The sequence below is a fragment of the Notechis scutatus genome, chromosome 2, assembly GCF_049901735.1.
Source record: "Notechis scutatus isolate UNSWTSFEM ecotype Mainland chromosome 2, rNotScu1.2, whole genome shotgun sequence".
Lineage (NCBI taxonomy): Eukaryota > Metazoa > Chordata > Lepidosauria > Squamata > Elapidae > Notechis > Notechis scutatus.
The window spans coordinates 149,674,890-149,688,187 of record NC_142010.1 but is presented as its reverse complement, the minus strand read 5'-3'; the positions used below and the strand labels follow the sequence as shown (position 1 = coordinate 149,688,187).

The 13,298-nt window shown below is 40.9% G+C and overlaps 1 protein-coding gene across 2 annotated transcripts in view; it reads right to left on the bottom strand.

The window, feature by feature from the left end:
• Positions 1 to 13,298, bottom strand: part of SYN1 (synapsin I) — a 110,605-nt gene that overhangs the window by 86,448 nt on the left and 10,859 nt on the right. Inside the window, exon 1 of one of the 2 annotated variants that reach the window (XM_026684146.2) lies at positions 9,401 to 10,419. The exons of the other annotated variant lie outside the window; for it this stretch is intronic. Within the exon in view, the coding sequence (XP_026539931.1) occupies positions 9,401 to 9,753 (353 nt within the window). The 5' untranslated portion in view covers positions 9,754 to 10,419. Of the gene's footprint in view, positions 1 to 9,400; positions 10,420 to 13,298 lie in introns of those variants that run through there. 2 annotated transcript variants of the gene reach the window in all.

Genomic DNA, 13,298 nt, shown 5'->3' with positions numbered 1-13,298 from the left:
CCTGAAAGCTGTGCTCAGGACAACATGCTAGGGAGCGTTGTGGGAGATGGCAAGGCCTACAAGGCAGCCTTTTGATCATCCCTTAGTCAGGATCACCTACCAAGGAGACACAGCAGGGGAGGAAAGCAAAGCCACAATTTACCTTCCTTAGGACTGTGCAACCTCCCAGACACCCTCCATCTTGGCCTGCTGGGAAACAACCACCTCTGCATCCTAACATATCTTCCCCAGCAGGAATCCGTGAGAAATGCCAGCGGTTCTGCTCCCTGTGGTTCAATCCTCCTAAAGCACTGGCTTCTTTGAGGAAGAGCCTCCCTTTTCCCAGCAAGCAGTCAAGGGTGGGGGGGAGAGCAGCACGTCAAGGAGAAGTATTGAGTCAAAGCTGGGAGGGCATGATGGTGCCATGGCTCAGCTGCTCCCTTTTCTCATCTCAACTGTCCTCTGCTTCAAGCAGGTCATGTCCCTTCAGAAGGTCATGCCCCTTTGTATCAATAGCATTTATACTTATATACCGCTTTACAGTGCTTTACAGCCCTCTCCAAGCAGTTTACAGACCCAACCATCTGGGTCCTCATTTTACCCACTTCAGAAGGATGGAAGGCTGAGTCAACCTTGAGCCTGGTGAGATTTGAACTGCCAGATTGCAGGCAGCCAGCAGGCAGGAGAAGTAGCTTGCAGAACTGCACTCTAACCACTGTGCCACTGTGGCTCATTTGTAGCTCCATTCAGCAGCCCCGTTATCATCAGTCTGTCATCTGGAACCTAACCAAGAGCTGACTGCAAGCTTTTGGTGGTTTCCACTTGCCAGAAACCTGAGGATGCATCTGGGAACATCTGGATCTGTCTGGCACATGCCAGTCTCAGAGGCTTAAGAACCTCATGCAAGAAAAGACCACATCATGAAAGTGCATTCTATTACTTTACCAAGGACTTTTTAATAAAGTATCTGTGTAGTCACCCCTTCCCAGTTTAACACACTGTTTTAATTAATATAGTATCTTATTAGAATTGATTGAGAACGTTAGAATATTAGATATACTCAGTCTAAAGCTCCATCTGGACCAATATCTTTGTCTCTCAATAGCAACCAAGAATATTATTTGGGAAGCCTCCAAAGCAGGATTTAAAGGCAATAAGTTACCTTCGGGAGAGGGGTTGCGTGTCTGTAAATATATTGTGAACCTAGCAGCAGAAAATTCTGACACAGAGGTTCCATTTCATTATCGTATCTCGTTGCTGTTGATGGAACTGTCTTTGGTCTCATCCTTTAATGAAAATCTATCCCAGTACAATCCCATCATTCTACTTTTGAGAGGGTGAATTCTGTGGGTTAAGAAAAATTGGGGTTGTGTCATTTGATTCCAGAAGGGTGCTGTGAAGCAGATGAAGGCACAAACATAGCATATGTCTGCAACTCTTCAAAGCAGCTGTGTCTTTTCCTAGGATTTCATGGCTGTGCTCCAAATAACCTTTTTCAAATTATTTCCAAAGCATTTGCCAAGCCATAAAAAATATGACAAAATCAATTAACTATCAGACTTTGGAGTCACTATGGAGAGAGAAGAAAAGAGAACACTCACTAAAACTGAATTCAGTTTCTGGTTACTACATAGACATATCCATTTAGTTTTTCTGGCAATAGTACAGAAGTGGTTTACCATTGCTTTTTCCAAGACTTTTTTTAAAAATACTTTTCAATCTAATCTACAGACCTGGGTCTCCCTTTCAAGTATAAACCAGGTCCAGCACGACTTAACTTTTTTTTTTTTTTATCATTCATACATATCTAGGTGTTGCAACTTGCTATTTATTTACAAATTCATATAGCCTACTGTAACTATCTGAACTGTTAGTAGCACTTTCTGGGATTCACACATGCTAGAAAAATAATATATTGTAAATCATAGGATAATCTGCCCTACGTATATGTTTGTGTTTTTCCGTGTCCCATCTCCCGAATCTCATAGGACTGTGATGGCAAACCTAATGGCATGCATGCCACAGGTGGCACGCAGAGCCATTTGTGCTGGCATGCGAGCTGTGGTCAAACTTACCTCACTGCGCATGCACACACTTCACAGCTAAATTTCGGCCAGTTTGAGGCCTTTTCAGCATCCCAGAGGCTTGAGGAAGGCTTCTGCAGGCTTTTCAGGTCAAAAACTAGGCCCGTTTCATCACTTCCTATTTTTCTGGAAATATTGGAAGTGATGAAACGGGCCTAGTTTTTGGCCTGAAAAGCCTGCAGAAGCCTCAAAGGCCTCAAACCGGCCGAAAATCAGCTGTGAAGCACAGTGCAGGTAAGGGGGTGGGTGGGTATGGATTGTGCATGCATGCATAAAGGACATGGGGGGGGCACACATTGCCTTCTGGGTGCTGACACATGAGCGCATGCACAATGTTTGTCACAGGAGCCGAAAAAGGTTAGCCACCGCTGTCATAGGAAGATGTCTCCACTGGTGTCTGGAAGGGTGGGGTATAATATCTTTAAGAACTTTCCTTCAGTCGCCCAGGACTTGGTATCTCTCTGCTCAGATTGTCTGGATGGCACATGGTGTGCTTGGATGACAAAGCTTTGGATCTTGATCTAACTATAAAAACAGAAGGTGCAGGGGTGGAAGTAAAGAAAAAATAGGGGGAGGGGTCTATATCATAGTGAGATTAAAGAGGAGGAGGAGGACTATGTAGAGCAGCATACATTGCCCCTCAGATACATACATATCTCAAAGCATAATCATTGAAATCAAATGTATTGCAGTTTTATAGATGGGTATATGTTAACATGGAAGGAGTACTGTAAAGAATTGGATCTAAATAGAAAACCAAATATTAAGAGCAGTTGGTTAAATCTCCTCCCTTGTCCTCTCCATCTGTTATGGCCAGGAATGATGTTTCACCTTTAAGAGACTTGTTAAAAAGATGTTGAGGTTTGAGTAGCTCCAGTTAAATCAATATTTTATTGCTCAACTCTACATTCAATTGATATACAACTGTAACTATTGTGCAAATTCTTCTTGAGCCCAGGATAGTGCTATCCAAATGTAGCTCAAGTCTCAGTTTCCAAGATCTTTCTGACTAAAAATGATTGCAGTGGAAGTCCACCATATCTTGAGGACACCAGATTGGGAAAAAGTCCACCATGTTTTACAATATCATTGAATGTAAAGTACCAAGGTAGGACCTACGCATCCATCAAAAAGGAAAACAAATGTTAAGCCCGTTGCATCTGGATTGGAAAAATCTAAATCACCATTCCATGGTGCCAGCAGCAATTTCAATGTGGTTTTTTTTTAAATTGTATTTCTATTAGCATTTTTAAAATACAATAAAAAATATAAAGAATCAAGGGAAAGATAAGAAAGAAGAAAAGAAAATATAGAGTTAAGATTTGCACCCTTCTTACTATTGTGTGGTTATCAAGGTACTTTTCCCCCTCCTCTTTTGTTTTAAACTGTTATTTATCTTTTATCTGGTGGGAAGTCTTAGCTCCGATAGTCCTGGGCTATGCCCAGGTTTGTTTGGTTTACTGAATAGGCTATAACTGAATAGCATCACATAATGAGGAATACCATAAACTAAGGTTTATAAAACACATTGTGGGTTCAGGCAATGATCTGTTCATATAATACATTATAGCCTGTACTTTATATTGTGATATGCTGACCCATACATTAGTAAAATGAGTATATCACTATGAGTTGCATATACATTTTTTAAAAATCAGGGAAACAAGTATCCAGATAACCACTACATGGAACCAAACATAGAGGTTGTATATCTCCTTGATACTCACTATTGATCAATTCGCCTTAACAATAATATACTAACCATAAGACTGAGCTCTCAGAACTGCAACCTAGAAATGTTTCATTTCTCAATATTATATCAAAGCACCGAAAAACAGGTGGGTAAAGGTTCTCAGGAGTTGAGAAGGTAGCTTGTTCTCAAGAGTGAGAAATTGTTGAGACAGGTGGGGGGCTCATGCAGTGTTCCTTATAGGCAATATTAAAAAAAAAAAACAATGAATACTTCCTCACAAAGAAGTATGAGGCCTAGAAGAAGACCAGGCTATATTTATCGTCTCTGATATTTAGCACAGAAATGTTCAATCATGCCAGACCTCTATATTCTGCAGTGCTGACGCTCAAGATTAGCTTTTTTCTTCAGAGAACGCTGAGTTCTGATTTTTCTTTGTCTCCTGACTATTATACAGGCAAAGGAAGATGCACAAAAGCCCAACACTCAAACAGGATAAGTGAAATCAATATGATGCATTGCCTAGTGCCGGTCTGGGTCACTGCAGATTTAAATTCCCATTAAGCAATGACGTCCAGTTGGCGACCAGTCATTCTCTCAGGCTAATTTACGTCACAAGGTTGTTGTGAGGATCAAAGAGAAGAAGCAGCTTGAGTTCCATGGAGGATACACCGAAATAAGTGAATGCACTGTCCTAAAAAAGCATAAACTGAAACAAAAAATTGATGCAATCATGGTCACATCACTTCTTCCAGAGTTTCCAGTTTCCTAAGAATTATTATTTCTTATTTCTCTGGAGGTCATCTATATACAGATGGCGGATGCTTTGGTGGTGTGCTTGGGGCGCTATGCCCTTTCTATGGAAACCAACATTAAAGTGGATGCACTGCAGCCATATTGCATCCAATGGAACCAGAATCCTAGAGACCAGGGTTCCAATCAGCCCTCAGCCATGAAGCTCAGTGGCTGATCAAGCAGGATGTTCAGAAGGATAAAATGTCGTATTATGTCCCTCGGATAAAGGAAAATATAGTAAGTAAAAGAATTTAACAAATAAAAAGAAGATAATCCCCCAAACAGTCCTTAGAGGACTGATCATGCTTAGTGACATTCCGGAACTAATAGTCTAGAGCATAAAGATAAATAGCTGTCCAATACCCTAATAGCTGGTTTAAATCTCCAAAAATCAATGCTATAATAGTAATTAGCAACATTTGGGGGCTTACAGACCTCTCCCGCCTCCTGGAGTATATCTATTACTCTTTAATTGGGGCGGGGAGGGCAAGATTCTTCACTTCCATTTGGTGAAACATAGCAAGATGGTGTAAAATTGATGCTGGTGGCATGGCAGCTAGATGGGAGCATTCCAGATGGGATGGAAAATACAGACTAACTTTTTATTACAAATCCCATTAGATCAACAACAACAACAACAACAACAACAGCAATAATAATAATAATAATAATAATAATAATAATAATAATAATAATAATAATAATAATAATAATAATAATAGCCAGCAGTGTGATTGGCCAACAGACTTGCTGGTAGTCTTTTTTTTTTCTCCAAAGAGTAGTGCCCTCTTGCTATTAGGAGACCAGGCTCCAGTAATGACTATGCAAAAACCCATGTGGAAAACAAGCTGGTTCCAGCCCCAAGCTGGAAAGCTTTCATGGGAGGCAGGATTTCAGCAGATGACCCTTCCTCCCATATGAGGGCATTTCTAGGTCAAGGAGGTGGCTGAAATTCTCCTTCTTGAGAGTTGAGGGGCTTTGCAAGCCTCGGTTCTCCTGAAAGTTCACCAAACCTGGAAGATGGTTTCTCCCTTTGCAATCCTTATGACTATATTTGGAGGCTAATAATTATTCCTTATCAACACCACCCAAACAGCCTTTAGATTTATGGTAGCCATTTGTCCAGGTTAAAGGCATTGGACAAATATTGCTTGACTGTCATATTGTCCTCATGTTTAGCCTTGAATTTCCCTATGAAGTAGATATGCAAGTACTAAATTCACCTGAAAGGATATCTCAGTTCCCAAACCCTCAAATAATTTATCTTTAGAATAGAGGGATACATATTTTACCTTTAAAATACTATGATCCGCTTAGGTTTGCTAAGAATATAAAAATAGAGGCAGACAGATTTTTCCAATATATGCTTCTATTGAAAAAGCCATCTTAAATTCAAGTAAGCACAAGTAAGCAAGAACCCCATTGTTTTGGCTTCAAATTTCTCTCCTCCTTGATAACCCAGTTCTTATACATATATGAAAACCAGTCCATGATTCTATTTCTCAGTCTTGCTAAACACTAAGTCTTCTAGTTAGAGAGAGAAATTATGGATTTCTAACAGTCAATGTTTAATCCTGCCTCTTAATATACGTCACAGCAATTTTACTTTGAGATTTGCTCATAATATTCCCATCAAGCAGCCTCTGATTCTGCATATTCTTGTTTTGGGCAACATTCCTCTTGTTCTTTAAGACCTTGAAGGACTGCTGAAATTTGTCTGGCAATCTAGTCAGCTTCTGCACACATGAAATATGGACCAGCTCCATCCATAACAAATTACTTACTTCAGAGCTCTTGAAAGATGAACAATCCATAAACATTATGAACAGGCAACATGTCCACCAGCAGCAACAGAGCACGTGCTGCCATTGGAGGCTACCATGAAAATGGAAGGCGGGGCAATCTAGAAGGAATAGGCCAGAGTGAGCCCTTCAGGTTGAGGAAAGGTGTTTTTCCTCCATAAATTCTCCTTGTTCATGTCTCAAATCATCCAAAGACATTAAAGGAAATCTTGGTTGGTCTTCCAGTGTGGATCATGAATTCTGCATCCATGTTCTCCAAGTGGAGAGTAGATAGAATTGTCTATCTGCTTGCTAACAATGGTCAGTATCACAAATTTCTCAAAAAATGTAAAAGAGTTTTTTAAGAATTAGAATTAGAATTCTTTTACTGTTCAAGTGTGATTGGACACACAAGGAATTTGTCTTGGTGCAAATGCTCTCAGTATACATAAAAGAAAAGATACATTCGTCAAGAGTCAAGAATCATAAGGTACAACACTTAATAATAGTCATAGGGTACAATAAGCAATCAAGTCATACTAGGAAACAGTCAATATAAATCATAAGGATACAAGCGACAAAGTTACAGTCATACAGTCACAAGTGGGAGGGGATGGGTGATAAGGAGTGATGAGAAGATTAATAGTAACAGTAGTGCAGACTTTGTAAATTGTTGGACAAAAAACAAAACTCTTCCTTGGTGGATGCCTGTCCTTGCCAGCCTATAGAAATTTATCATTCAGCAGCGATGAAATAGGGTATTGATCCATTCCTTCTCAATGCTGATTCACCCACAATCCATACTTCCGTCACATAAACTGGCCTCCATACATCATCAGGAAACCATGAGATTTCAGTCTCCCTGCTGAGTCTTGGGAATTGTCTGATAGGGACTGAGTTTTCAATTGATCACTTAATCTACTCGTGTTGATTCTCAGTATATGAAAAAAGACCATAGGATTATATAAATTAGTATTGCTGTGTTATATTAACCCTTGATTTTTGCCTTTACTGTATATATTTAACTCTTTAAAGTGCCTTTGTGTGTACTTAATTAACAATCCATTCTTATATTGATATCCCTTTTGGAGAAGTCATGCTTCTTCATTTCCTGGACTAAAAAGGCTGCACCAAATACCAGAAATCAAGGAAGCAGAAACTCAAGAAGAATTCCGTAGGATGACTCACTAAGGAGAGATTTAATTCATCTTCTAGTTGATTGAACTATATGTCATAGATCACATCCATTCTAAATTTATATCCAGACTGGATGTACACTTTGTGAAAGATCTTGAATCAAAAACAGACTGATATCTCATTTCCTTATTAGTAGACCATAACTCTACTGCTAACAGGCCACAGATAGATGTAAATTCTCAGTGTTGATTTTTGGGATGTGAAGGTCTATGAACTAGTGAATGTGCAAGCCAGAATGGGTCCACAGCTAAATAACTTGCAAGGCTGAAAAAAGGATGGAAGGAAAGAGAAAATGTGGGCTCCAGAAGAATTACCAGGAGATCTGAAACCCGATGATGGAAAACCAATTTAAGGCATGATAGGATAAGAGAAAGAGACTAGAATGACTGTTCGATATATATCAGACAAGGATATGTGTTTGTTATTAGGAGATCTGAGAGTCTCTGAATATGTTTCAGTTAAAATTAGACCACACTGTGTAATCATTTGAATAATTCTGATCACAGGCTAGGCAAATTGCCATCCTCCTTAAACATCTTTGAAGGGAAAAAAAAACACGAAGTCAAGTGGCTCCACCAATAAGCTGCAGAAAAATGTCAGATGCTCTTCCTTAATCTTTCATGAAGTGATGGTGAGGAGATTGCCCAGATCAAATCCCTGAATCTTCTAGTTAATTATTAAAGCCACCCTAACTCTTAAAGTGGAACTGAAAGGAAAGAGGGACAGACAATTCAATGTGCAGGGTAGGAGAACTGCCAAACGGTAGCTGGCATTTTCACAATCCAGCCCCAAACTGGGTAGATCTATGATATAAAAGTTGGTATTTTGGGAAGCCCTCTGAATTCCCAAACTGCTATTTTGCACCCTTGAAAATGGCACTTCCTTTTTCACATCTTGTAAATACTGCATTGCAAAAATTTTCACAGGAAGTGTTCTCTCCCTTTCTTGTCACTCTGCATTTCCTGATTGGGACTAACTGAACAGCAGTGGTCCTTGAATAGGACTAGACTCTAGTGCAACACCCAAGTCTATCTCCAGTAAATCTCACCCTAACACCCTCTCGTCTTGTTCTTTGTATTTCTCTCGTGCCCAAAGGTTACAGATACTTGGTCTTTGCTCAAACATGGAACAGATAGAAAACCAGTTTTGCCAATATATAGCTTCAGCAGAAGAATACCTCGATGGAGGACGTTACAGGCGGCGATGAAAATTAAGGAGCAAATAAAGAACTGAGAGTAAGCCCACGAAGATAATGGGCTGAAGTAAAAGTGAAAAAAGAGGCAAAAATGTCAATGGATGATACCCTACTAGGCTTGTGAGCAGGATATAAGACTACATCATCCCATCCACTACAGCCTTTCTCACTAACAACTGATTGCTTCTTCCAGCACCACTGAGCCATTATTTGGCTGAGACAATAGTAATGGGGAAATGTTGCATATTGCTTCAACATCGCTGGGTTATCCTAGAAGCAAATTTAAGTAACTAGTGAGAAAACAGGCCCCAGTCAAAAAGAGCCTGTGAGATCCTATAACTGGATCAGGGGTGAAACAAAGGAGGCTCTTTCCCCATTCCCCCCTCCTTACACTATCCCCACCTTTCTTTATGTGAAGAAGTTCTATATGAAGTAATTTGGAAATCCCAATTTGCCCCTTCCCCTATCTAATAACTCACAGTTCATTTGAATCTGAATGGGAAAAACTACAAGGGAGGGAGGGAGGGAATGAAAGAAAGAAGGGAGGGAATGAAAGAAGGAAGGAAGGAAGGAAGGAAGGAAGGAAGGAAGGAAGGAAGGAAGGAAGGAAGGAAGGAAGGAAGGAAGGAAAGCTAAGCATGGATGGATAGATGTCCTTCTCCCTTTCTCAGGTCCTTACCAGTCCGTCCCTGACTCGTCGACTACCAGTAGTACTTTGCTGCGTCCCGACGATGTTGCAGAGCCAGCCACCCCGCCGACTTGCTCGCTGAAGGTGGCTGCTGCAGCCGCGGTCGTCTGCTTCACCGCGTTGGACAGCGACGAGAAAAAACCCCCGGCTCCGCCGCTGCCGCCTCCGGCTCCAGGGCTGGGGGCCGCCGGTGGCCTTTCAGCTGGGGAGATGCTGCCCGACGATGGAGAGGTGGCGCTGGGCGGCGGCGGCGGTGGCTGAGGGCGCTGAAGGTCGGTCATGTAGCCGTTGGGCAGGTTGGCCATGAAGTTGCTGTCAGAGAGTCGCCTGCGGAGGTAATTCATCTCGACGGGCGGTTTGAAGACTCAAGGGTTAGGGTTGTCCCACAGATGGGGAGGGTCGCTATATTGGGGTACCTCTGGAGGGAAAGATGAGGGGGCTCTTCCTTGGGATGATCACTGGAGGCGATTCCAAGGACCTCCACCAGAAGCCCTCTTCGAGAAAAGGCTTGCCAAGCTGCCCTTGAAAGAGGAACCACCGAAAAGGCGATCCAGTCAGCCAGCCTTGGGAAGAGGGTCTCTCGGGGGTGGCGGGTGGGGAGAGAGGAGGAGGAGGAGGCTTCGAAGTTTCTAGTACTGATTTCCCGAGAGCAGCTTGTTGGGCGGATAGAAAGGCTATCGCTTGCCTACCGGGGATCTGCTTCCAAAGGAGAAGGAAGACATTCGCTCGGAAGGAGATGGAATTCGCAGAAGGGACCCTTTCTAACTAGCTTCCTTTAAACGCGCTGTTTTTCTTCCCTCCTGCTTGTCTCCTGCGGGGAAAGGGATTCCTTCTGCCCCTGCGCTTTGGACAGAAGGAGTGGGGGGTATTTATAGGAGGGTGGGGAAACCCAGCCTGAGACGGCTCCTCGCAAGTCCTGGAGTCTTCTGCAATCCTCTATCTAGTTAATTGGGTCCGCCTCTGGACCCTCTTGGCAGCAATGGGAGCAACCTCTCTCCTGCAAAGCTAACGTAGGGATACACCATTAACCAGTAAGATCAGGGGGAAAGTCAACATTTATCTCTCCCCCCCATCCCCAGCAGGTGAGAATGGTATAGCCTGGTACCCGACAGCACAGATGCAGAATACAAGGAGAGAAGGTGATGCTTATGATGCTATGTTCCCCCTCTGGAGATGGTGCTTGTCATGCCAATACCCATAATGCTGATGCTGTTGTCGTGGTTGCCAATGTCCATGGTATCATGAGACGAATTGGAAATCTGTTCCATTGCTGCTTTGCATTTCATGGGAAAGGTTGGTTCAAATGTGTGTACATTTCACAATCAGGTGCCTTGGGGAGGAAGCATCTTCAGGAAACTCAACAGTTTTGACTTCATCCTACCGCTTTCAGAGGCTCAAGGAACATACTCCCCAAACACCAAGATCTTAACCAAATGAAGCCTGATTACAATACTTTTACCCAAAAAAACTGAAAAAGAAGATAATGAATGTCAGTAGTAAATTTTTAAAAAATGTTGCATTCCATGTCCATTATTTATGTATCCGTGTAGTGGATGAAGCATACAAAAAGAAGCTTTTTGCAAAGGAACATGAGTAAAAAGGAAGAGTTTCTTCTCTTTATCTGTCAAATTTCAAAATGGTGCAGATATAGGCAGCTGCAGCATCCAGTAATTTTCCAGAATGGACCCAAGCAGAAAAGATGGACAAAGTAGGAATAAGGATTCACCATTTGCGCTATAGACTAAGAGAAAATATGAGAGCTGAGCTATATACAGACCCACTATATAAGGCAGAAGACAATTTCTGTGGTGCAGAAATCAAACCATATGCCATAGCTTTCTTTTGTTGTTGTTGTTGCTTATAGTTGCATAAATAAATTTACATATGCTTTCTCTTTCATCATAAACTGGAGGTTTTATTTAAAAAAACCCAAGATGTACTGTTTTTCTTTTTTACATAAAGAGATTATTTAAATTACATAGGCGGCAGCAACAGACAGTAATTCACTACTGCTTCCAACATTTTTTATTGTGCTTTAAGAGGTAGGAAGAAAGCTCCTTGACTGATTTGCAGAGGGTCAGAAGGTGTCATTTGTTTGGCTATGCAACTATCTAAATTTTAATTTAAAGGTAAGACAAATCTGACTGCTGAAGTTAAGATAACCTAAGAGAAAATTTGGATGTGACTTTTTATTTGAAGAGATAGAACTCATTTTTGGGGTTGGAAACAAATCACTGGGCTAAATGTCATATTCTTTATTAAGTCTGCTGCTAAATCACTTGGCTCTAGTTATTAAATCTTCATATATCCTTTTAAAAAACCCAGATCCCTGAAGCCCAATGTCTGTTCATTGCAAATATTTTAAAATATTAAAAAGCTTTTTAAAGCTGGGTTCTTATCACAAATGTATTTTATGTTGGAACAATAAAAGAGTTGCACAGCAAAACTGCATTACAATAATATAGGATAAACTGATTTAAAGCTATATGTCCATCAATGTTAATATGTTAATAACACAATACATAACATAATTCAACCTGGGCATAATATTTATACTTTGCTAAAGCATGTCTAATTCTATAGTAATTTATTTGCATGCTTTAATATTTGCAAAACAAAATTTAGCTGCATTGTATGTGATGTTAGACTTATTGCTTCAGTAACTTCATATCTTCCAAAAGATTGGGCATTTTATTATCCTTACTTTTCCTATTTTTATATTTTACCTAAGTTTCAAAAAATGTATTGATCCATTGTGGTTGGCTTCATATTGCTGGTAAAGACATCTAAAACTGAAGCAGACAATATTTGTCAAAAATTATTATTGCAGATTGAACATGGCAGAGACATCATTAAAATGCAGAACATTTGAGGTAGTAAGCCAAGGCAGAAACTGCAAATAAAATAAACCTCCTCACTTATGACATTCCCTCCCTCTCCCTCCCTTCCTCCCTCCCTCCCTCTCTCTCTCTCACACACACACACACACATACACACAGACACAGCTGTAGGTTTTCATTTGCTGCATAAAGTTTAAGCTGCATTATAACATTTTAATGGCACAGTAATTGAGGCAGCTGGTCAAGATACAGGATTGTTGGAGTGCTGTCCATGGTGCTGAAAATGTTAGTATCTTTCTCCGTGGATTAACTCTTAATCCTCTGTGCTTCAGGAGTAGGAAATCTGTGATCCTCACAATGTTGTGAATTTAGCTCCCAGAAGTCTTAACTAATACATCCAATGATGAGCAACCCAGGGAATAGTAATAGCAATAGCACTTAGACTTATATACCATTTCACAGTGCTTTACAGCCCTCTCCAAGCAGTTTACAGAGGAAGCAAATTGCCCCCAACAATCTGGGTCCTCATTTTACTGACCTCAGAAGGATGGAAGGCTGAGTCAACCCTGAGCTAGTGAGACTCAAACTGCTAGACTGCTGGCAGCCAACTGTCAGCAAAAGTAGCCTGTAATACTGCATTCTAACCACTGCATCACCACAACTTCACCATAGGAATGGTAAGTTGGCAGTGTCTGGTGGAGCTACCGGCTGACTACCTTGTTCTAAAATGCTCTTTCTAGTTTTCCAAACACCATCTGATAAGGTAGTTAGACAGATCCAGAAACAAGTTACCATTTATGTAACCATTCAAACTTAATAACTATGAATCTTTTAGTCTGCATTAATTCCCATATTGATGCTTACATAGTGAAAGGAATATATATGAACGAAAGGAATGCATTAGACTGAAGTTTAAACTCTGAATATTCAGAGTGTTGATCTTTGCAAAAGGACAGGGCAACAAACTAATAGTTAGGCTTTTTCAAGAACCTTATGCCTTAGTCACCTCTAATTGGACCGTTGCAATTCACTCTATATGAGGCTGCTCC